At 38.5% G+C, this 25479-nt stretch overlaps 1 protein-coding gene across 1 annotated transcript in view; it reads right to left on the bottom strand.

Moving 5' to 3' along the window:
- The window catches only part of IQGAP2 (IQ motif containing GTPase activating protein 2), a 290113-nt gene that overhangs the window by 31079 nt on the left and 233555 nt on the right, over window positions 1-25479 (bottom strand). The window contains exons 18-26 of the mRNA XM_012664485.1: window positions 23381-23464; window positions 22579-22650; window positions 21842-21911; window positions 17410-17618; window positions 7861-8010; window positions 4888-5051; window positions 2621-2845; window positions 1050-1190; window positions 611-695 (exon numbers count right to left, since the gene is read on the bottom strand). Coding sequence (XP_012519939.1) covers window positions 611-695; window positions 1050-1190; window positions 2621-2845; window positions 4888-5051; window positions 7861-8010; window positions 17410-17618; window positions 21842-21911; window positions 22579-22650; window positions 23381-23464 — 1200 coding nt within the window. The remainder of the gene's footprint in view (window positions 1-610; window positions 696-1049; window positions 1191-2620; window positions 2846-4887; window positions 5052-7860; window positions 8011-17409; window positions 17619-21841; window positions 21912-22578; window positions 22651-23380; window positions 23465-25479) is intronic.

Below are 25479 nucleotides of genomic sequence, written 5' to 3' on the forward strand. Positions count from 1 at the left end.
AAAAGCATTTTGCATATTTTTAAAAATTAACTATTATTATTAACGCTGATTTAACTGCCATTAACTATAAATGTCTGAAAAAGCCAGAAAAGATTAGATTATATAAATTCAGATGGCACAAAATTACACAATGAACACCTGAAACAATGCATATGGCTTTGGTCATTCCTTGGGACAAAAAAAAAAAATTAAACATTTTTTAAAAGCAGCCAGAAACCAACAAAAAAAAAAAAAAACAACAACAAAAAAGTATACATTATTTACATTTTTCAGGAGAAAGTAGATCATTTTCTGATGTGAATCCTAACAAGGAATTAAGTAAAGGCAGTAACTATAATCACACATTACTAATAAAGTAATTTACAAAATTATTTTTGGTGAAAAATATGTGTATTACTCCCAAAATTCTCTAATACAAAGAATTTCAATAATGTTTGAGATCTCCAAATTAACCTCAGCTTAACCAATAATTGAGAGTCATTAGAAATAGAAGACCCATAGCTCATTATAAATAGCCAGCCATGGGGAAAAGTCTTACATAACGGTATGTTGGCAATTTTGGTTCATACCCCCAAGAGAAGCTATGGTGAGATTACCCTTGAAAATCTACCTTTAATAGCTCATCTTCTGTTGCATCGGGGAATTTCTCATGGATCGAATTCTTCAGTACTTTGGCTATATACCTCAATCCATAACTACATACGAAACAGATGACAAAAGAAAATAATGGAAAAAGGCTAAGTGAGAAAAAAACACACAGCGTCTGTTCCAGTCAACTAAAGCTGAGTAGTTTTCCTAAAAATTAAACATCAAATGAGATGGGAATGGAATCACAGGACTTGCACTGATGATAATAACCGAGCCGTGTTTGTGGCTATGACAAGTACTGTTCCCTCTGCAGAGAGCAGTTATGAATTTAAAAGGTAAATGTACGCAATCTTCTCAAATGGTAAAACACAATATGAGGGAAAACTCCTGTCTTCACTACAGGGGCGTATTTTACACAGTATTCCAAGAACTTTCTGCAGAGAATGTTAAATGCCACTTACGGCAGTAGATCAAGGGAAGAAATGATAGAGTTGAGGACTTTGTCGGTGACCGTTCTCAGGTTCTCGATGGAGGCCTCCAGTTTATTTTTCACTTCGGGGTATGTTAGAGCTTGTTCTGTGGTCACGTCGTAAGGCAGCTTGCTGAGAACACAACAGGGGCTTTCAGTTAATTAGAGGCTTAGGTACAAGCATTAGTATTCCTGCCAAGTTGGTTCTACAGTCAAGCTTTGTATAGTGAATTGGACTTTGCCTACTGACTCTAATAACAAAATGTTTGCTAAGTGAAGGGAAGCTTCTCATGCACAGGGGGTACCTTTCGCCACTACTGGAACAGGAGGGACTCCAGGCACCTCCTACCCCAGGCTCTTCTGGCAAAATAATAGGCAAACCCAGGTAACGTGGACACAGCTAACTTACTTTCTTTTCTTTCTTTTTTTTTTTTTTAAATTATACAAAGCAATATGATTATAGAAAAAAAAAATCACATATGAGCAAACAAAAAAAATACCAATGCAGAGACCACCAATTTTCATACCTTAGTGAATAACTTTCCAAGTCTTCCTCTATGCGTATGTGTACATGGGCCTCACATATTCATGGGTGTAATGTAGTTTGTGCATATAGACATCCCATACAGATCCTGTGTTTGTGTGTATATGCATGACTGATTTTTTAACAGAAAAATGGGTTATCATATACTAACTGCAACTGCAAAATAGATTATGAATACTTTTTGTTCCAATAAATACATATCTATACCACCATTCCAAATACTTATTGCATCATGCACTATACAAATATTTATTTAACAAATCCACTAGGGGGCAGGAGGGAGGAGGGGACTGGTATTTGCATACACAAAGAGTGCAATGCGCACCACCCGAAGGATGGACATATTTGAAACTCGGACTTTAGCGGGGGAGGGGGGTCAAGGGCAACATATGTAACCTAAACATCTGTACCCCCATAATATGATGAAATAAAAAAAACAAAAGGAAAAAAAAAAAAACAAATCCCCTAAAGCTGAATATTTTGACGTTTCCTGACTTTTTCTATTAAAAGCAGTACTGTGACAACCACCCACACAATTCTGTGTACACATGGTATTTCTTGAGACATCCGTTACAGGAAATAAAAAGCTAGGATTGCTCAGATCTATAAACAACCATCCAGAATAAGATCCCTGGATTGTTAATCCTTACATATTAAAGTTAAGCATTTGGTAACTATAAAAATATACATATTATCAGGTGAAGACTGAATATGAACTATCTCTAGGTCTACGTTTAAGAACACACAAAGAATAAACAAGGGAGAGAATTACAGAAGTTGTAGCACTGGGAATCAACTGGCTCTGAAAAATGAAATGTCATTCAGTATCAAGATGACCAAGAATCTAAGAATGTGATCTGCATGGATATGTTAAAGAGAGGTAAAATATTGGGTTGAAAACTGACTTTGTACAGTAATTTTTTTTTTTTTTGCTCAACAGAGTTTATGAGTATATAGAAATGCGCATGTAAAAATAATCATAAAACATGATAAAAAACCAACACCTTCTGACTTTTTACCTGGCCTCCCCTGTCTGTGTTTCTAGCTGGTTCACCCAAGCCTTGTACACCTCTACAGGGCTCGTGTTGATGATCAGGGACTTGTCATCGATGATCTCTTTCACCACTGGAGCCAGGAGCTGGCGCAGGGTGTTCTGTCCCCGGGCACCTCTGTTGAAGCTGACAACCATCTTGATGACAGTAGGGTTACCAGTAACTATGTCCTGTACCTGGTCCACCTTCGATCTAAAAAAAAACACAAAACAAAAAACCAATTCAAAAACAAAATAGTTTGCTTCTACAGATACGGTTTTAAACAATATATACTCTTTGGCAAGCCAGGGCTTTGTGGAGTTATAATTTCCTCTATGAAGATCAAAGTTGGTGTGCTTTTCAAAAGAAGCAATCATTTGTAAGGTGTGTTTTTGATTTGAGCAATTTAAGGATCTAAAAATAAGGTCTCAGCCTCAATTTCAATCTAGAAAGTAGAGATGACCTGAAAATGGACCAAGACTAACAACACTGGGAGACAGTGGACAAGCATTACGCCCCCTCTAGTTACCAAGTTTCAAAATTATCTTTCTGGATTGAATGAACTATCTCCACTTCTTCGAATCCCACTCAAAGTCATTGCAATGCAGCTTCTAGCCCATCTCATGGCTGAGAGAGCCCTTCTTGACTTCTGATTGCCGATTCCTACAACCTCCCCCTTGTCATCCCTGTGCAACCTCTCGCCCTCCTCCCTGTGGCACTCTCTCCCTTTTCCACCTCCTTTCCCTGTAGGGCCTGACAGTGTTGCATGCTGGTTCTTATCCTACCTACTCAGTTCCTTTTTATTTTCTTAGCTGGCTCTTTTAAATTCTGTTTTCACTTTTTGACTAATTGTATGTGCTTATAGGGCAGATGGGGTGGATTAAAGGTCAAAACCCAGTAACAACAACAACAACAACAACAACAACAACAAAAATTCCAGTAACACCAAAGTCTACCCGTAACCATGTTCTCCTCAGACCTCACTCACAGGCACAGCTTCAGCTACTATCTCTTTGGGACCTATCCTCTGATCTCAATCTCAAATTCACATCTCTTTCCTGAGGGTCAGTCTGGAATTTCAAATTTTCTGTTACACGTTTTCAACCGCATGTTCTACACCTGTGGCTCAGTGTGTTAAAAATCCTTTTTTTTTTTTTTTTTTTTTTTTTAACCTTCTGACTCCCCGATTTCTCTGACCTGTACAGCTTCAATTCATCCTGTTCATCCAGGACTAGCAGATCAATCTTCTAAAAAACCAACATGGTCATGTCAACATCCTGCTCAAAAGCCTTTCACAGCTCCTCTGAAAGTAAATAGAGCCTTTATGGCTGGGCCTTCACTCAGTGTCTCCCATGATCTGGCCCCAACCTACCTTTCCAGCTTCATCTCCTGGTAGTTACTAATTAAGTCACTCCTTGGCCAGATATATCTACTTTCTTCCTTGCACCTATGCCCATGCTGTTTCCACCACCTCTGCGCCTTACTTCCCTTTTCTATCTCTTCTTACAAAAATTGTAGCTATTCCTCAAGGTTTTAGGCCAAGCACCTCGTTCATAAAATCTATCAGTCAACCTGGTTGGAACCTTTCTTCTCATCCCTCTAATCTGATACAGTATATGTGCCCTTCACTTAGTACTTACCACACTCCACTGAACAGTATTACTATTTCTCAGAAACCATTGCTCACGCTGGCTTATAGACACCCTGACAGCAAAGGTGCCTGGCTCACACGCTTCAAAAAGTTAGGAGAGCAGTTAAGGTCCACCTTGGCTAAGGACATTTCTAATGCATTTTTTTTTTTTTTTTGGCCCATTCATTATAGCTACCTACACAATTTTTACATAACTGAGTCAGAAAATAAATTAGCAAAAGTAGCTTAAGTTCCAGTAAGAAGGGAAGAGTAATTAGGAAGAGTATTCAGGAAGAGATCGCTCTCTCCACTCCCACACATTAATGGCTTTATTAGAGAATTTTAAGTTAAATTTTCCCACTGACTGTCAGTAAGCATTTGGCTTTCAACTGTTGCAGACATGCAAAATCAAAAGTTAATTCAATACTTGAAAAGGCATCACTTGTGAGAGAAAACTGTACCCGAACATAGCCCTAATGATATAGAAATTTCTCAAGAAATTTGATATATTTTAATATGTATAACTTATAATAACTTAAAAATAATTTTAGTAAATCAGAGATAGCTAATCACTAACAAAAGGATCTATTCGTTGGTACTTTTGTATACATATTTATATACATACTTTATTTCTTCCTCCAGAGCAGTTTTAAAAAGCTTGAGGAGTAGATATTCTTCTCGCTGATTAGAAGCATAATTGTATAGTGTGAAAATAACGGTATCCATAAATTTTGTTGACTTGTTCTGTGGCATCTGGAAAATCAGCTTCGCCAAGTATAAAGGGTTAGTCTGAAAGGAAACAGAGAAGAAAACAAAAGAAATCCCACAAAACTATAGTTAATATATTACTAAAGAGGAAAGCAGTATCCGATTCCCTGCTCTTCAATGACTTAATATGCCATTAACAGCATGTAAATGAGTACCTGGCACATAAGACTTTAAAAGGTATCAGCTAGTATTACCAATACTATGCTATAGAAAGCTATATTAGAAAGTTATGATAGGATTTAAATGTTGCACACTCTACATTTAATATAACATACGACTACCTTATATAGGCTTTTCACTGTTAACCCTTTTGAGCCACATATTAATATTTATTATAGAGATAAAGAGGATGGGAGTGGTTAGTAGAATCTGGGGTCCAAAGAGACTGGCAAGAATGGACTAAGGGCCCAGCTGCACAGACTGACCTAGGAGGACTGATGGATGAAAGGAAGGAAACGCATACCATCTTCTTAGACTAGAGAGAAGAAAGGATACATTTACATATGGAGACAGCAACATGGCCACGATGTCCTACAAGGAGAAGGGAGAGTGAGGTAGGAAGGCTGAAGAGAGGAGTGAAAGTCAGGATAGCTGACGAGGGAAGTCCCAGAAGACCATGACCAAAACAACAACAAAGACCTTAAAAGATCTCCAGGAATTTAAAAAAATTTGACATAGAGCCCTGAGGACTCAGCTGAGGACAGATTCCAGGAGATCTAGCACCAGCCTTCATGGAAATGTGGTTTTTCTCCAGCAGCTACACCAACCAGGTAGAGGTTAAAAGAGAAAAACTAGTATTTAGGTTACAGAAGAAGTATTCACATGAGAAATTTAATGCTCCTCATCTCATCTTCCTTCTGACGGGAGAAAAAAATGTTTCTATATTTGAAAACCAATATTCATCCAATATACTCTAGCAGTTTGGTTTTAAAGCTTTTGAGAAAATCCAAATTCTGGTTTACTTTACTACTTGGGTTTACTTTCAAGCTCATAACAACTGGCTGAAATTTTATGAATCAGCAGCTCAGGACAACTTTTTCTTGACAGTTCTGTAGTGATTCTTTTCTAACACGAATTAAACATATGGGAATCAAGAGAAATGAAACTAACTCTGGAGCTGAAGAAAGAAGGCTAGTCATTATTCCTCCTCAGGTGACCCAAAAACTTCAAATTTAGGCTTATACTGAAGAGACAAACCAAAAGCAAAACCTATACTGGCTGACCTGCTGCTTTGGTTAAGAATTCTTGCTAAGGTGTAATCGAAGAGGAATCCAGGCCATTTGCCTTTCCATAATGTCTTCATTGATCTTGGGCTAACGTCTCAAAAGGAGAGAGAAGAAGAGGAGAGGAAACACGATTTCAAGAGACACTTCACCTGATACGACTGAATGGTAACACTCTGTGACTACCAGTTTTGGACTGTTTGGGGGATAAGGTTTAGTGGAATTGTTCTAAACATGTTCCTGTGCTTTTTCTCTTTTCCACAAATGAGCTCCACTTATACAATAGGGGCTCATAAATAACACAAATCTTAGGCCAGTGACTAGACTTTGACTTTTCATATGGCAAATTATGTCAAATTTTGAAAACTAAATCCTGAAGAATCTTCATACACTTGGAATTCCAAGGATATAAAAAATGACAAATGCCTAAGATTAAATTTTTAACTGGTGGTTGACTATTAATCTAAGCTATGCAGAACAAAAACCTTCCCTGCTCAAAGTGAGCCCCGTTTCTTTCTGAAAAGTTGCTGGTGTTAAGCAGTAGATTCGATAGACAATTCTATTATTATTATATATTTCTCCTTCCATGCTGCCATGGCGTGGCTATCTGTGGCACCTATGTAGTTGGAAGATGATGTTCTCCAAACTGTTACTCCAAGTAGAGAATTTTCAGCTCTACCAATAGTAACATATTTTCTCTCAATGAGATTAACCACACCTCTTGTTTATGGTTTATATAATGTGCTCTCTGTACATCGAATGCAAATGACATCCTCAAACAAAATTGAGGCATCGCCAGGTCCTGAAAGATCACCACAATCAGCAATCCCACACTGAGGGACACCTGGCTCTAACGAGGAAGAGCTACTGATCCACACCTTTTGGAAGGTTTCCTGCTGAAGGGGAGGCTGGTTTGTATCTATAAGTACTACGCAGTTTCCTCTGTGGCTAATTGTATGTGTGACAAGGGCAATGGGCTGCATCAATGGTCAAACAGTAACTGGTCCGTCAAAGTCCAATCCTAACCAGCTAAACTTATTAGTTCTCACCAGCACTCAGGAAACAATGGAATATTACTATTCATTTAGACCATAATAACCCATGAAAATAAAAAAATAAAAAAGACGTATTTCCTAATCTTAACCCTCTGGCTCTTTTCTCCAAAGAGCAGGCCGGTTCTGGCAAAGATCTGTGTTCACATATACTTACTTTCATTTTTCCACGGATGACAGCATCTGTTTATGTTACTAGAGTTATACTGCTTCTGTGCATAACTGTAGTATAATACAGTCACGAAGAGCATGAGGTCTGAAGTCAAACTGCCTGAGTTCTAAAACCCCTGTGTTACCATTTACTGGCTGTGCCTTAGTTTTCTCATCTGTAATATGGGAATAACAGTACTTATTCTCTCATGGTTCCCAGGGCTATAATAAGAATTAGATGAGATAATGTATGTTAAGCACTTAGAATAGTGCACTTGCTACTTAGCAGGTGCTCAAAGCATATAAGCTATTACAGCCAAGGCACTGGGAAAGATCCAGTGTTAGCCACAAACATGGAACATAGCATTTATCCCAAACTCATAGTAAAAGACAAATTGTTCTCACCTGTAAAAGGTAAAATAGCTGCTGGTAAGTTTCTAGTGTTTTTCTCCTTTCCTTACTTAAACTTTTTATTCCCTGGTTGTCCGTGGTGTTCAATATTTCCATTTCTCCTCCTTTTTTCTTATTCAGCTTTGTTCTGTGTGAGATTACATCCTGTAAAAAAATTTTATGAAATGACTACTTTTAAAATTCTGGTACTCTTTACCTCCTCCCTTCACCCTGAAACACACGTAATTGGAAATATAGGCACACCTCATTTTCTTGGGCATTGCTTAAATGCAATGCAGGCATTGCATTTTGTTTGTTTGTTTGTTAACAAATCGAAGGTTTGTGGCAACCCTGTGTCAAGCAAGTCTATCAGCACCATTTTTCCAACAGCACATACCCACCTTTTGTCTCTCTGTCCCATTTTGGTAATTCTTGCAGTATTTCAAACTTTTAAATTATCATACCTATTATAGTGGTCTGCCACCTTTGATGTTATTACTGTATTTGTTCTGGGGCATCACAAACTGCACCTACATAAGATGGTGAACTTAATCTATGAACATTGTATATGATCTGACTGCTCCACCAACTGGCTGTGCCATCTTTCCTTCGGCCTCCCTATTCCCTGAGACACAGCACTATTGAAATTAGGCCAATTAATAACCCTATAACGGCCTCTCACTGTTTAAGTCAAAGGAAGAGTTGCACAACTCTCACTTTCAGTTAAAAGCTAGAAATGATTAAGCTTAGTGAGGAAGGCATGTTGAAAGCCAAGACAGGCCTAAAGGTAAACCTCTTGTGCTATCAAACAGCCAGGTTGTGAATGCAAAGAAAAAGTTCTTGAAGGAAATTACAAGTGCTACTCTAGTGAACTCATGAATGACAAGAAAGTCAAACAGTCTTTTTGTTGATGTGGAGAAAATTTTAGATGTCTGGATAGAAGATCAAACCAGCCACAACATTCCCTTAAGCCAAACCCTAATCCAGAGCAAGGCCCTAACTCTCTCCAGTCCTATGAAGGTTGAGAGAGGTAAGGAAGATGCATGCAGAAGAAAAGTCAGAAGCTAGCAGAGGTTGGATCATGAGGTTTAAGAAGCCATCTCCATAACAAAATAGTGCACGGTAAAGTAGCAAGTGCTGATGGAGAAGCTGCAGCAAGTTATCCAGAAGATCTAGCTAAGATCATTGATGAAGGTGGCTACAATAAACAGATTTTCAATGTAGATGAAACAGCCTTTATTGAAAGATAAACAGCCATCTAGGACTTTCCTAGCTAGAGAGGAGAAGTCAATGCCTGGGCTTCAAAACTTCAAAAAAAAAGGCTCACATGTTACGGGCTAATACAGCTGGTGACTAAGTTGAAACCAGTGCTCACTCACCATTCTGAAAATCCTAGGTCCCTTAAAAATTATGCTAAATCTACTCTGCCTGTGCTCTGTAAATGGAACAAAGCCTGGATGTCAGCCCTTCTGTTTATAGAATGGTTTACTGAATATTTTAAGCTCACTATTGACACCTACTGCTCAGAAAAAAAGATTCCTTTCAGAATATCGCTCACTGACAATGCACCTGGCCACTCAAGAGCTCTGATGGAGATGTACAAGGAGATTTATGTTGTTTTCATGCCTGCGAACGCAACATCCATTCTGCAGCCCATGGATCAAGGAGTAATTTCAACTCTATTTAAGAAATACATTTTATACAGCTATAGCTGTCATAGATAGTGATTCCTTTGATGGATCTGAGCAAAGTCAACTGAAAACCTCCTAGAAAGGATTCACCATTCTAGATGCTCATTTGTGGTTCATGGGAGGTGGTCAAAATTAACAGCAGTTTGGAAGAAGTTGATTTGAACTTTCATGAATGACTTTGAGGGGTTCGAGACTCCAGTGGAGGAAGTAACTACAGGTGAGGTGGAAACAGCAGGAGAGCTAGAAGTGGAGATGTGATTGAATTGCTGAAATCTCATGATAAAACTTGAACAACAAGTTGCTTCCTATGAATGAGCTAATAAAGTGGTTTCTTGAGATGGAATCTACTCCTGGCGAAGATGCTGTCAACTTTGTTGAAATAACAACAAGAGATTTAGAGTATTACATAAACTTAGTAGATAAAGCAGTGGGCAGGGTTTGAGAGGACTGATTCCAGTTTTGAAAGTTCTACTGTGGGTAAAATGCTATCAAACAGTATTGCATGCTACAGAGAAATCTTTGGTGAAAGAAAGTCAATTGAGGTAACAAACTTCACTGTTATTTTAAGAAACTGCCACAGCCACCCCAGCCGTCAGCAACCAACACCCTGATCAGTCAGCAGCCATCAACATTAAAACAAGACCCTCCACCAGCAAAAAGATTATGACTTGCTGAAGGCTCAGATGATCATTAGCATTTTTTAGCAATGAAGTATTTTTAAATTAAGGTATATATTTTGAGACATAATGATATTGTACATTTAATAGACTACAGTAAAGTATAAACATAACTTTTATATGCACTGGGAAACCAAAAAATTTGTGTGATTTGCTTTATTGCAGTGGTCTGGAACGGAATCCACAATATCTCCAAGGTATTCCTGTATTGATTGTCTACTTTTTCTTCATGAAAAAACAAAGAAACAGAGAATGCTAAGCAAATGAAAGAAATATAACAGGTGAATTTGGCTTGTGATATGTGTTCTCCAAAGCTGTACTCATTTACTCTAAAGATGTTATGTAGGCACCAAGACAAGTCAATGGGGAAAAATAGTCTTTTTAACAAATGATGCTGGGACAACTGGATACCCACACTCAAAAAAAGAAGTTAGACCCCTACTTTATACCATAAATAAAAATTAATTCAAAAGAGATCAAAGAACTCAATGTAGGAGCTATAAAACTCTTGAAAGAAAACCCAGGCACAAATCTTTATGACCCTGGATTAGGCAATGATTTCTTAGATATGACAACAAAAGCACAAATGACAGGAGAAAAAATAGATAAATTAGATTTCGTCAAAATTGAAACATTTTGTAATTCAAAGGATACTATCAAGAAAATAAAAAGACAACTCACAGCATGGGAGAAAATATTTCCAAATTCTATATCAGATATAAGGGACTTGCATCCAGAATAAATAATGTTTACAACACGAAAGTGGAAAGACACATAACCCAATTGAAAAACGGGCAAAGGATTTGAATAAACGTTTTCCCAAAGAAGATATATACAAATGACTAACAAGTACACGAAGAAATGTTCAATATTATTCGTTGTTAAAGGAATGCAAATCGAAACTACAAGATATCACTTCATATTTAGGATAGCTATAATAAAGACAGTAACAAGCATTGGTGAGGATGTGGAGAAATTGGAAACTTCATACCTAGCTGGTAGGAATGTAAAATAGTATAGTCACTTAGAAAAACAATCTAGCCGTTCCTCAAAAGTTAAACATACAGTTACTATACGATCCAGCAATTCTATTCTCAGGCATATAGCCAAGAGAACTAAAAACAAAAAGCCCACACAAAAACTTGTACATAACTGCTCGCAGGAGCATAAGTCCTAATAGCTAACAAGTGGAAATAAACCAAATGTCCATCAATTGAATAAAAATGTGTATTTATACAATGGAATATTATTCATCAATAAAAAGGAATGAAATACTGATACATGCTACAACATGGATGAACCTTAAAAACATTATCCTAAGTTTAAAAAGCCAATCAGAACATGCCACATATTATGTGATTCCACTTATATGAAATGTCCAAAACAGGCAAATCTATAAAGAAAGAAAACAGATTAGTAGTGGTTGCTGGGGCTGGGATTAAGCAGAGAATAGAGAGCTACTATTAATGAATATGGGGGGGTCTTTCTTTTTTGAACTGAAATATAATTCACATCCTATAAAATTCACTCTTTTAAAGTACATAATTCAGTGGTGTTCATTATATTCACAAGATTGTACAATTGTCACCACTATCCAATTCTAGAATATTTTCTTTGGAGTTTCTTTTTGGGGTGATGAAAATTTTCTAGAATTAGAAGTGATGACTGAACAATCTTGTGACTATCTTAACCACCAATGAACTGTACACTTTAAAAATGTGAATTATTGGCCAGGCGCGGTGGCTCACGCCTGTAATCCTAGCACTCTGGGAGGCCGAGGCGGGCGGATTGTTTGAGCTCAGGAGTTCGAGACCAGCCTGAGCAAGAGTGAGACTCCGTCTCTACCAAAAAAAAAAAAAAAAAAGAAAGAAATTAATTGGACAGCTAAAAATATATATATAAAAAAAAATTAGCCGGGCATGGTGGCACATGCCTGTAGTCCCAGCTACTTGGGAGGCTGAGGCAGTAGGATTCCTTGAGCCCAGGAGTCTGAGGTTGCTGTGAGCGAGGCTAACGCCACGGCACTCACTCTAGCCCAGGCAACAAAGTAAGACTCTGTCTCAAAAAAAAAAAAATGTGAATTATTAAATATATCCCAATCTATAATAGCACCTGCAAAATGTACACAATGTAGAAATCAGAGATGGAAGAGAATGAAATCTTCTAAATATTTAACAAAACTAAGGTTTTTCTTCTTGCTGCTTTAAACGTTTACAAGGAATTTTGGAAAACGTGGTTGGAAACATTGTCAAGTATTCACCTCAGGTGAGCTTAACCTCTCTCAAATGCACGGAATAAATCTATTACCTTGATTTTAAATACAGAGCAGGAAAAAAATTCTGGTTACATATAACATCCCCTCTCCCTCATTTTCAATGGAGGTCGATCTGGAGAAGTGGAGACTGTTTTGTCCCAGACTTCATCTTCAGGTAATGGTCTTTGACATATGCAGGTGAGAGGAGAGGGTGGGGTGGTGAGCTCCGGGACAGAACTCAATTGCTCTGCACTAGCAGCAGAGAGAGCTGGTACAGACAGGACAGGGAGAATAACGGAGGAAGGGAAACAGCAGAGTCAGGCGCTGAGCGCAGGAGGGGAGGGGAGCCAGTGGCCGTGCAGATGGAACAGCGCCTGTCCGCTGGAGCGCAGAGCTGCGCATGTCAGTGGGTGAGCCCTTCTTCCGAGCTCCCGTGGAATTCCGACTTGCTCATGACTGCCCTCGTGTGAGCGGAGGTTTGCTTTGGGAAGCTTGTTAGAGAGATCAGAGCCAACCCAGATGGGGGTTACAAACAGAGGCAGATAATTTTTATTAAATCGAAACTTAATTTTCCCTGTTCTTAAGACATATTGAACATTTGAGTACTGGTGTGAAAGAGCAACAGTATTTACCTTGCTCATGATCTTCCCACATCTCGAAGTTGCCCTTTTGCCACCACCTTTCCCCCTCCCCTGATGATGGGGAATCCGCATACAGTGACACACTTTTGTAGAAGGTGTGGACTAGTACAAAGAGCTTGGGCTTCAAAGTCATAAAGATATGGGAATCTGTAACGTGTGATTAGCTTTGTGAACTTGTATAGGTTAACCTTTCTAAGCCTCAATTGCCTAATCATAAAATGAGCTTAATAACAGCAATCTTACTGAGTTGCTGTAAAGATTAAAAATGTAATTACCTAGAACATTTTCCAAAGAAGAAAACAGGCTCACAGAGATTAAGAAACATGCTCAAGGTCACATACTAATATGAGCAGTGAAGTATATAATTAAGTAGTAAAATAAATCTCAATCCTGGGTTTTGGGTAATACTGGCTTGCAAATCTGAGCTCTTACATGATGCATCACACTTATGAATAGGAATTTTAGCACTTAAAGATTACCTTTAGTTTCTATTTAAGTTTTCCTTCCATCTAATCTGAGTCTATACTTTTTTGTCCTTCCTATGCCTCTCAGAACCCTCTCAGTTGCTTTGTCTTCTTTTTCCGAACCATTCTTTTCACCTAAAATCTATATTAGCCACTTTACTAACCCACTGATTTTGAGGTTTTTAGGAGGAATGCTGATTTTAAAAGAATTGTAAAAAATTTTAAGTTTACCAGAGAGAGCTAGAGTTGCTCTATAAGAACCAAGCCAATTCCCTCTAAAATCTTTTCCTCACTAAACATACTCATTGTTAAAAAAAGAGGAGGGGGTGGTACAGAAGATAAACTTATTTTCTATCATCCAAAGAAAAATCACCGCGGGGAGTTAGCTACACTCCCAGCAAAAAATTGGGTCCCTTAGGCAGGGGTCCTTGCAAAGGATAAGGAAATAATAGAGAAATAAAAGAATACACAGAGACGAAAGTACAGTTTTATAGAGTTATGAAAAAAGAGGAGGAACTCGGGGGACCCCACAGTATTCCTGTAGAACTGTGAGGCCCAGAATAAAGTTTCACATAGGTATTTATACGTACAGAGATCGGTTGCCAGGGGTAACAGGTTTACATGACAACAGGTAGTTCCTTTTAGGTTAAAAGTCTTCTAAAAGGCTTCTATAGGTCCATTAACTCTATCTATGTGAACAAACAGTTACAAAATCTTTCAAAGACAAACTTCTAAGTTCAAAGATAAAGCTGTCACTTAACAGAAGGGTTAAACAGAGATATAGTGGCTCCATATTTCTTTATCTAGTTATTGTGAATGGAGACAGGCAGTCAGGAGTCAAGCATGAACTGTCCCTTGGGCTAATTGCCTTCAGCCGCAGGTGCCTGTCTCTCAGGCAGGCACTCTTCGATCAGCTCTCATCCTGTGACTCCATGCAAACCTGCTTTGTCATTCAAAGCAGGTGAAAACCACAGGTTTGAGACTGCAGCATCACCTTGGAAAGCAGCTACTACTGACCTTTGAGATGCCCTCCTGAGGCAAGGCAGCTTTTGATACGCAAACTAACATGTTCACACATTGCTTCAGGGCAAAGCCCTGCAAAACTCCTGAGATCATTTCTGTCTCTAATACTACAGGGGGCACCTCAATCAAGCAATATTTCTATGGAGCTACAAATCACTTAAGTTTTTTTCTTCTGGCCTTAATTTCTTTCCTAAAATAAATCATACTGCTTTAGGTACTATTTTCTCCTCCATTATATTGCTAACCTTTTCCCCTGCCCTTAAATACTCTTTAAAAACATTATTGCTTTCGTGTTTAGATTATTTTTCATTTTCCCACTACTATAAATAAAGCTTCAAACGCTTTATTCTTACCATCAAACTAAAAATGCTTCTACGAATAAGACTAAAGACTTCACATTTAATATTAGTTTACCTTCTAATAAATGTTGGATTCATATTTGGCATTTGAAAATGTAAGCTGAAAAATTAACTTTGTTTTACAATGCTATCAATTAGTAACAAACACCTTTAAAAACAAACATTCATACATATCCGGAAACCTGCCATGATTGTATTTCCATAAAATAATTAAACTATTTACTGATTTGCAACTAAGTCTTTATTTTAAAAGCAAGGCATTCCTGTTTATGGGGATAGGGTGAACCAGCAGTTTAAGGCTAAAAGGCATTCTCTGAGGGACCTTCTTGAATATATTATACTTTAAAAGTTCTCAAGTGTATCAAACAATACAAATACACTTTTTTTTTTTTTTTTTTAGACAGAGTCTCACTGTGTTGCCCCGGCTAGAGTGCTGTGGCGTCAGCCCAGCTCACAGCAACCTCAAACTCCTGGGCTCAAGCGATCCTCCTGCCTCAGCCTCCCGAGTAGCTGGGACTACAGGCATGCACCACCATGCCCGGCTAATTTTTTCTATATATTTTTAGTTGTCCAATTAATTTCTTTCTATTTTTAGTAGAGACGGGGTCTCGCTCTTGCTCAGGCTGGTCTCGAACTCCTGAGCTCAAACAATCCGCCCGCCTCGGCCTCCCAGAGAGCTAGGATTACAGGCGTGAGCCACTGTGCCCGGCCACAAATACACTTTTTAAAAAAAGAGTAAAGTACTATTGTTTTTCTGGCTAACATACGAATACAGTCAAATGTAGAATATTTAAATTATAGTTTTATTATTCCTGAATATTTAGAAAGGCGATCATTTCTATTTTACAAGCTGCTCTATTTCCTGATTTTCTCTTCCACTATTTCCCTGGTATCTTTATGAGGTCTAGAGGACAAAAGGTCTGGGGCATTCACATGCCTGCGTAACAGGCAGCTTTCTCGTCGTCCAGAACCACACGCTCGGGCACTGACGGCTGGGCGCTGGGCTCTCCAGCTCTCACCCATCATGGCCTTCCAGAGGGCACCTTCCCTTCCTGACCTGTCAGTTTGCTGAAAGTTGATGTGGCATATTGGAAAGGAAAAGGAACACGGAGAGAGGTCTTACCCTAGAAATCTGTTATGAGGTAAAAATGGCACTTATTCCACTGTTTCACGGAGCTCATAATGTTATGGAAACATTAGCAAGTTTCACACAGAGAAGAAACGCACTGTTATTTATTTAAAAGCTATTAACAGGGCAGTACCACTCTGCAGGGGACATTTTGGAAATGTGTAGGGGTGTTTTTGATTATCTTAACAATCAGAGGGCACGCCAGGTTTCTAGTGGTTGGGGACCATGATGGCAGACGCTCTGCTGTCAGGCAATTTGTAGGACCATCCTGTGTAAATAACTGTCCCACATCTCGCATGGCAGGACTTTTGAATGTCCTGCTGGTCGTTCACATAGGTCGAGATTCTGTTTGTAACTGAGCCTAGAATCTAACTGTTTTATACAGGTTGCACGATGCATTTTTGCCCACACAATTTTAATATACACTGAGTTTTCTAGGACTGCAACTGCTGTGTAAATGGTGATGGGGGAGACCGTTTGGCTTATGCTGGACTTTACACAAAGTTCTTCTCTAATTTAGAAAATGAGGTCCCGCCAGTTCTCCGCCTCCCCAGTGTCAATCTCTGTAATGCTCTATGCGATTGTTCTATGAAAAGGCCCAGGCCCTGGTCACTTTATATCCTCTAATGTCCTCAAGCATATTTTCACATCTAAATATGTACTTTTATTATCAATTACTTTTAAAATTTCTTTTATATTTTCATAAAAGCCTTAGTCTTATTATGAAGGTACACATGTGAGCAGATGTTATTATTAATATATATAAATTTCATGTCAGAATGGCGAAGAAGCCTTATGAAGTATGTTATAAAAAGGGGGCATAAAATTTTACAGGTCTGAGAACCACTAACTTGTAATGAAAATGAACTTTAGATAACTTATTCTAGATTCCAAATGAGCTTAGCTGGACCAAAGTGTCATAAGCATAAATAGCCACCCACCACATAATGACATTTTGGTCAAGGTTGGATCGCATATGTGACATAGGTCCTGTAAGATTATAGTATTTTCACTGTACTTTTCCTATCTTCAGATATGTTTAGATGCACAAACACCATTGTGCTACAACTGCCTGCAGTGTTCAGTACAGGCACATGCCGTACAGGTCTGTAGTCCAGGAGCAATAGGCTGTATATTAATATATAGCCTAGGTGTGTACTAGGCTATATCATCTAGGTTTGTGTAAGTGCACTCCATGACGTTTGCACAGTGATGAAATTGCCTAATGATGCATTTCTCAGAACGTATCCCCGTTGTGAAGTGACGTGACTATATGTATGCGTCTTCTCTCTTCCGGGAGCTGACAGTCCCACAAACCCCACTGACCTCTAGCGTGATCCTGTTCTTCACCAAGAGTCCAATCTTGATGTCCATCAGGTTCAGGTCTTTCTCTAGCTGTTGATTGGCTCTAATCTTGGTCACCACTTCTTCCCTTAATCGTGCTACCTCCAGTTCCTCTTGGAAATCCAAATCACTTTGGTCTAATAGGTGTACAAATTTGCGGATGACTGTTAATGGTGGGTTTTCGGAGCCAACTGTAGAGAAAGGAAGAGGCATACTTTAATTAGGAAACCATGGAATGATTATCAACAGGAAAGAAACCAGGTATGTACGTATTTTTTTTTTTTGAGACAGAGTCTCCGCTCCATTGCCCTGGCTAGAGTGTAGTGGCATCATTATAGCTCATTGCAACTGGAAACTCCTGGGCTCAAGCGATCCTCCTGCCTCAGCCTCTCGAGTAGCTGGGACTGCAGGTGTGCACCACAGTGCCCGGCTGGGTTTTTTTTCTTTTTGGTAGAGATGGGGTCTCGATCTTGCTCAGACTAGTCTCAAACTCCTGAGCTCAAGCAATCCTCCCACCTCGGCCTCCCAGAGGGCTAGGATTACAGGCGTGAGCCACTGTGCCTGGTCCAGGTCTTTAAATACAGTATTAATAGAAAAATATACCAATGAAAGCACTTAGTCTGTGGAGGGAACCTTTAAGACTCCCATGTAAAAATCTAGACAAGTAAACCAATCATATAAATAAATGCATGAAGTGGATATCCGGCCCCACTGTTTTCTAGTTAGCTACTACTCATTTATCAGCTCTCTCTCACACTGTTCCAGATTCATGCACTGAGAAGATAGTTCTATCTGCGCCTTATTCATGAGGAAACCTGGGAAAGAAAGTTAACCTAAGTTACCTCGGCTCTGAGACCTTGTGGCTGAGCCAGATAAGAGATTTATGTTCTTGCTGCAGGAAGCAGAAAGTGGTTTATCTCAGCCTGAAAGATCTTTGGGAAGGAGCCAGGAGTGAGTAAAAGCTGAATTAGCAAAGGTCAAGCAAGGGAGGATTGTAAAGGCCAAACAGGAACCAAAGGAATGATAAGTGGAATGAATGTTCTACTCGGCAGAAATAAAAAGATCTTAGAAATTGAAACTTGGTCCTGTCGTTTCTGCATGGGCTCAGGGAGACTGCTCAGAAGCTGGGCGGGGGCCAGCCCCAGTCACTGGCAGAGGTATTCTCATTTAAGTTCTCAAAGGATTTTCCTTAGCACCTGGAACTTTAGGCTTTAATTCCTTGGCACTCTGACTCTTGAAAAAATGTATTTTTTAATGTGCTCAGTGAGATCAAGTCTGTGTAAACTGTAAGAATAAACTGTCCAGAACTTTGGAGGATGAATGATTAGACCCAGCAATCCAAAGATGACTTGGAAGAGCCCAGTCCAGCTGTGGCAACCCCAAGAGCTGCCCTGCTTTACATTGAGGGCCCTTGCTAGTCGTCCTTGTACTTTCAGCTTGCTTCTGTGGTGTTTTGAAACTCCAAAAATAAGAAGAGCAAACCAACAACACAAACGATTAATGGCACGAACCCAGCATAAACGCCCTAATATAGTTATCTACATTGCTATTTTACCACTTCTGGTGGTCTTTAATGGAGAAGTTGCCTTGCATCATGAGACTCTTAATTTCTGGATCACTGAAGCACATGACGATTTATTTTCCTTCCATTCCTAGCAAAGATGCTGCTAATGACACGATCATCTCAGGAAAAGCGTGAGTGAGGCACCAGAGCTCATTCATGCAGCCAAGTTGTGAGAACACAAGCTGTCGCACCTGTGGCCAGAGTGTTTGTCTGCCTCTTCCTCCACTGAGGATAGATAGTTGATCTTTGCAGTACTAATAGGCCTCTTGAAAACAACTAATATTTTAGCTTCACTAATTGTATTTAGTTAAGAATTTAGGGTCAAATTTAGTATCAAATTTAAATTTAGGCTCCAATTTAACAGTTCCTCTCTCAACACTAGGCTCTTTGACATCTTCATCTTAGAATCAGTTTGTGGAACAGGTATTGCAATCTCAGGAAATTATACCACTTTGTAGTCCTTATCTACAAGTGGCTATATCATAGTTCCAGCACCTTCCAAGCTTGAATGCATTCAGTGCCATTCCAAAGGGAAAGGGTGAAAATGGATGGTGACAAACTAAGAAAAGTGATTTTTGTTACGGATTTAAAAACCCCAAATCTCAGTTTTCTGAAGGTACTGAACTGAGAAAGAAATGAAAGTTACATCTCAGTTACCACAAAACCATTCAATTTTGCCGAAGTCCAGAGAAGCTTACATCTAACTCACTAACAGTTTCTACCTACCTTTTAAGCCATAAAATTGCCTAAATTTTGAAATTGGAATTTGTCTTTATAATTAAAAAAATGTAAACAAAGGAGAAATATCATGACTACTCACAAAACCATGTTACATGAATGCAATGAAAATTAGCCTGTGTTCATTTGGAAAATTTATTCTTACATCATCTTTCATGTACACAGGCAATAGCAAAACTGTGTTAATGTCAGGGCTCAGAAAACAAACCCTCTATATTCCACCTTCTTGTTAAAAATTTAAACATATCTACCAACTGAGAGACCTCATGAATTCAAAAGTGGAGAAGTTGTGGCATTGAAAAGATTGACTCTTCCTTCCTCAGTTTGCATACAAATTCTGGAATCTAGTGGGATAAGGTATGATCCACTAGATGCTACAGGCCGGAGGCAGAGGGTGGACTCCAAAGCTTCCCTAGCCTCTTCCTTCACAAGTACCAGGGAGTATCTTTCTTGAGCCATATGCTTCATCCCTTAATTCAGATAAATTTAAGACAATAAAGGGCGCTAGTTAAACTAGTTACTTGGCAGTGTAAGTAATAAATTTATCAGCAGGCTCTTCTTGATTTAATCTGGGATATATGCATGCTGAGATAATTAGAACATAAAAATGTAATATATAAGGAATCATTTTATGGAAAAAGCCAAAGTAAGAGGCCAGGCGCAGTGGCTTATGCCTATAATCTCAGCACTGTGGGAGGCTGAGATGGGAGGATCACTTGAGGCCAGGAGATTGAGACCAGCCTGGTCAACTCGGTGAGACCTCGTCTCTACAAAAAATTAAAAAAAAAAAAAATAGCTAGGCATATTGATGTATGCCTGTAGTCCTAGCTACTTGAGAGGTCAAGACGGGAGGACTGCTTGAGGCCAGGAGTTCAAGACTAGCCTGGTCAACATAATGAGACCCTGTCTCTAAAAAAATTAGAAAAAAATTAGCTGGGTGTGGTGGCTCATGCCGGTAGTCCTAACTACTTAGGAGGCTGAGGTGGGAAGATCACTTGAGCCAAGGAGTGGAAGGTTACATACAGTGAGCTATGGTCATGCCACTGCAGTTCAGCCTGGGTGACAGAGTAACATCCTGTCTCTTAAAAAAAACAAAAACAAGCTGCACACACAAACAAAGATAGGCACAGTTCGGACTGTAAGAAGATGGCACAAAATAGAATTGCTATCTAGGTGATTTTTATTTTGCTATTTTCAAACTTTCTACAAATGCAATATGCTAGTATTATTAAAAAAAATATATTTTAATACATTGACTGCCACACTAGAAAAAACCTTTTCCTTGGGGCCATGGGCTTTGTTACAAAAATAGAATTAAAACGTCTAAAACAAAAGGATCCTTTCTATACGTAACCTAGTCATCTGTACCCCCATAACATGCTGAAATAAAAAAAAAAAAGGATCCTTTCTAATTTAATGAAAAATTTGTTATTTTTTATTGTTTTCTGTGTGTGAGTTATGTGCAACTTGAAAAATAGTTCTCAAAGCTCCCAAGGTGAAGAGACATGTGAGTTACATACAATTCACGAGGCCCCAGGCTCAAAACTAGCGTGAGTTAAATATAACTCACATGGCAGTTAATGTGTTAAAAACCATAGCTGCTATGGAAAGTCCAGAATGAACTCAGAGGAAGATGTTTGTAGTTATCATCATGGGGAGATGTGGCTCCAGTTTCTTCCTTTTTATTTGTATTTCCAAAAATTCTTATGTGAACATGTTTTATCTTTAAAATGAGGCAGAAAAGAATCACAGCCCAGCTAACAAATTAAACAATTTAAATGTAAGCTTATCTTCTGATTAATTTTTTTGTATTAGATTCTTGACTCTAGCTCAAATTAAAAAAAAAAAATCAGCATTTATGCCAACCCCATTCTTTTTGAAGCAGAATTAAACCCACTTGGCTGTTCCCTTCCACTTACATATAGGAAGGCCCAGTTCCTATTACCATGTATTCTCTGTGTACTTGTTCAGTACTGGGCTGGTGTAGAGGCCTGAGGTGATCAACATCTACTGGAAGTAACGTGCATCCTTCTGTTCTTAGAACAAGATGGAAAAAACTTGTCCTTGCCTGGAGGATGAGTTCATGCTTTATTTCAGAACGCTTCCACTTACCCAATGTTTTGTAGTCATCTCTTGCTTTGTTTGCTCGCAATAAGGACTGTATTTTCACAATTTCATTATTCTGCAAAAGATTGAGACAAATCATGACTTCCCAGAGTCCCATCTACTCTACTATTTTAGAATTTAGAACATTTATGAACTGACACTACTTAGAACTGACAATATTTAGATGTGGTGTATCTGACATTTATTTTTCTATTTTCTTTGAAGAATGGGTAGGATAAGTTAGCAAAAAGTATAAACAAGGCTGTAGGGGGACTGTTTACATAAAGGGATATAAAAAGGGAAAAGAACTTTAACACAGAATTCAAATAATCCAATCTATGTTCCCATGACTACTTTTAAAAGATTCTAAAAAAAATATCCCTCCTGTTTGGTTCCTATGTAAATAAATCAGTTAGCTGTTAGAAAAACTATATATACAATGTTGGAAAATATTTCTCTAGAGTCTTCTCTTTGGTGTTACTAGACCACATTGTTCCTCTCTCTTGTTTTCTACCCAGTCCTGACTGGTAAAGTCTTATTTTCACCATCAGTTCTGATTTAAAAAAGTAAGCCTTCAAATATTGTCACATGAAGTTCTCAGATCTATTCTTTCCTAAGTGTTCATTTCTACCACTTAATAAAAATCATTTTATTTTGTATTTAACAATGCTAACGTTAAACAAAGTACTCATTTAGTTCATTCTCAACTTAGATAAAAAAAAAACCACAAGCATTTCTCTTACATGGTCTCTGAAATACTGTAGTCGTGAAAGGTAGCTCTTTCTTGCTGTCACCATTCGGAACCAGGACTGAATCTAAAAATAAGTAGAGAAGCCAAGGCAATCACCAAACAACTCAATGTAGTTTCATGTAGTTTTCCTAGAAATCATATTTTATTTGATAAAAAATAAAAATTAGCAGTCCACTAAATAATAAATATCTAAAGCCTACTCTTCATCTCCCAGTTCTTTCATTGCTTTCTCTTAAGGCATTCAAAACATTTTACATGTTACCCTTAATCTCACTGTCTTAACAGGAGAGAGGCAGGGAAGGTAATGTAGCATTGTACTATTTTGCTTTAATCTCAGTAAATAAAAGCCAAGAGGGCAAGGCATTTTGCTGAGAGTTGCAATGAGTCAGGGAATCAAACTAAGTCTAGGGTTTTCTCTGTTATCCTTTCAATACACCCAATCCTTTAGGTTTTTTACAGGAAAACATCTTAAGATGTCTCATGAGGAACCAACTGCTACCAATAGTTTTCTGGGAGAACTGGCACATGATCCATGAAGGGCACAGGCCATTATCTCGTTGAGGAGCTAAGGCACAATGGGTCTAGATTATGTCATTCTCTGTCTTCAGTGTAAAAGGTCCTTTAAACCAATCCCATTGATTCCGCTTTCTCTCCAGCTCCACTATTTCAACTCTCATCTGGATTCCAAATCGTCTACAGGTCACACATACCCTTTTTCCACAGCTGCCTTCCAGAATCAAAATGAGAAGAAAACTTTAAGCCAAGCACTTGATGTGGCAAAAAAGGATATTTACCTTCACAATAGAATAAATATTATCAATGAACATTTGCCGTCTGTGCATATACGCCTTCCGTTGTTTATATCCTTTCCAAAAAGCCTAAGGAAAAGAGTGGGTTGCAGAATTATTTATGAGCAACAGTCTCCCAGTTTATTTAGAAAGCACAAGAGCACTTCTCAGGAGGCACTGACCTGGGACACTTTCAGAGACCCTCCCTATCCAATCTCATCTGGACACCCAACCTGGGGGTGGCCATGTAACCGAGGCAGAGCACACCAGCTCACGGCCGAGACCAGTCCCGAGCTTGGGAAAGTAGAGTGAGGGTAGTAAATTACCAGGTAGGAGCCCAGTTTCCTGCTTGAAAGCCTAACTTTACCAAGGCCCCGGGTGACAAGAAGGTAAAATGGAATTTCCCCCAAACACACAAACAGTATTAACTGGGTTTAATTTGGGAACAACATAAAACACTTGAAAATAATGACTAATAAGTATCTTTACTCCAACAAGTGGCCCGCCGTGGCCCAGACTGGAAAGGAAGATGCTCCACTAACCTGTGACCTTGAACCATTTGGATCCCTGAAAATAGGAGTGCTGCAGTTATTATTTCACATACGCCCGCATAAAGTTTAATGACACTTCATCAAAAATTTAATGATGCTTTACATGGTTATCACAATTAGAATTTTTACGGGAAACATTTATAACAACTAGATGCAAACTAGTATCTTCACAAGGATTAAATTCATAACTTACCAGTTTATTCCCATTCATTTATGAGCATCTTTTTATTGAAACATATCTTTGTAACTCACCCCAATTCCCTGATCTTGTTTTTCAAATTAGAAATGAGATAAAAGCTCCTTGTTAAAAAGGGCAAATATAAAAATCAAATTATTTTTGTACATTTCTTTTCATGTGTGTTTATATATATATATTTACCTCTTTTTTAAAAAGGTACATGGAATTTTATTATTTCAAAAATAATATACTTGTTTGTAATAATTCAAACAAAATAGGATGAAATCAAAGTGATTAACTGAATACTTGCTCCAGACTTCCCCTCTTAATCCAAAACCCTAAAAATGACAAATTAAACACTAAATTTTGAAAGAACTGACTCACAGGAAACAGCAAAAATTATATTCCATATACCCTTCACCCAGCTTCCCCCAATGGTATCATACAAATATACTTTTAAAGCAATCCATAACAGTACTAGAAAACAAGAAGGCACGTAGATAAAAATTATGAGGGTTCCTGGAAGACAGAAGACAAGTGGAACTCGATGGAAAGAGGAAAGTACAGAATAAATTTCTGCAAAAATGGGAGAACACCTTTGGGATGGCTCTAAGCTTGAGGGAACCTTGGGCAGCAGTCAGAGTAATCTGGGGAAATTTATTGCCTCATCCATTTGTCAATCAGTAGACACAAAAGCATCTATGCAGTGGGGGCTTGAGAAAACTGCAAAAGGGTATAGCTTTTCAGGAGGGAATTTAGCTTTTCACTTAGTATTTCTACTTTCCAATATATCTAGCCCAGGGAAATACAAGCACCAGTGTAGAAAAACCATCTATAAGGATTTTTGTTGCAGCAATGCTCGTAATACCAAAAATGTACCTCCAGCAGAATGTTCACAAATAGGGGGAACAGCAAGACATGCTGTGGTCACATTCATATGGAGGGGTGTTGCACAGTAGTTATGAAGAATGAGGTAGGGTCACATGTACTGACTATGGAAACATTGTGTATCTTGGGGAATAGGAAAATCTCCAAAATATATTGCTAAGATGAAAAGGAAATTGTAGCTTACCACACATATTATGATACCGCATGTTAACAACAACAAAAAAGGAAACCACAAAATACATATTTCTATACAAACATCAGTACTTCAATGCCTAGAAGATCTATCAGAATACATAATGGGCTGGGCGAGGTGGGTCACACCTGTAATCCTAGCACTTTGAGAGGCTGTGGGAGGAGGATTGCTTGAGGCCAGGAGTTCCAGACCAGCCTGTGCAACATAGTGAGATACCCATCTATATAAAAAATAAGTTAGCCAGGTATGGTGGTGTATGCTTGTACTCCTAGCTATCTGGGAGGCTGAGGTGGGA

The sequence above is a fragment of the Propithecus coquereli genome, unplaced genomic scaffold (genome assembly GCF_000956105.1).
Source record: "Propithecus coquereli isolate 6110/MARCELLA unplaced genomic scaffold, Pcoq_1.0 Scaffold9, whole genome shotgun sequence".
Lineage (NCBI taxonomy): Eukaryota > Metazoa > Chordata > Mammalia > Primates > Indriidae > Propithecus > Propithecus coquereli.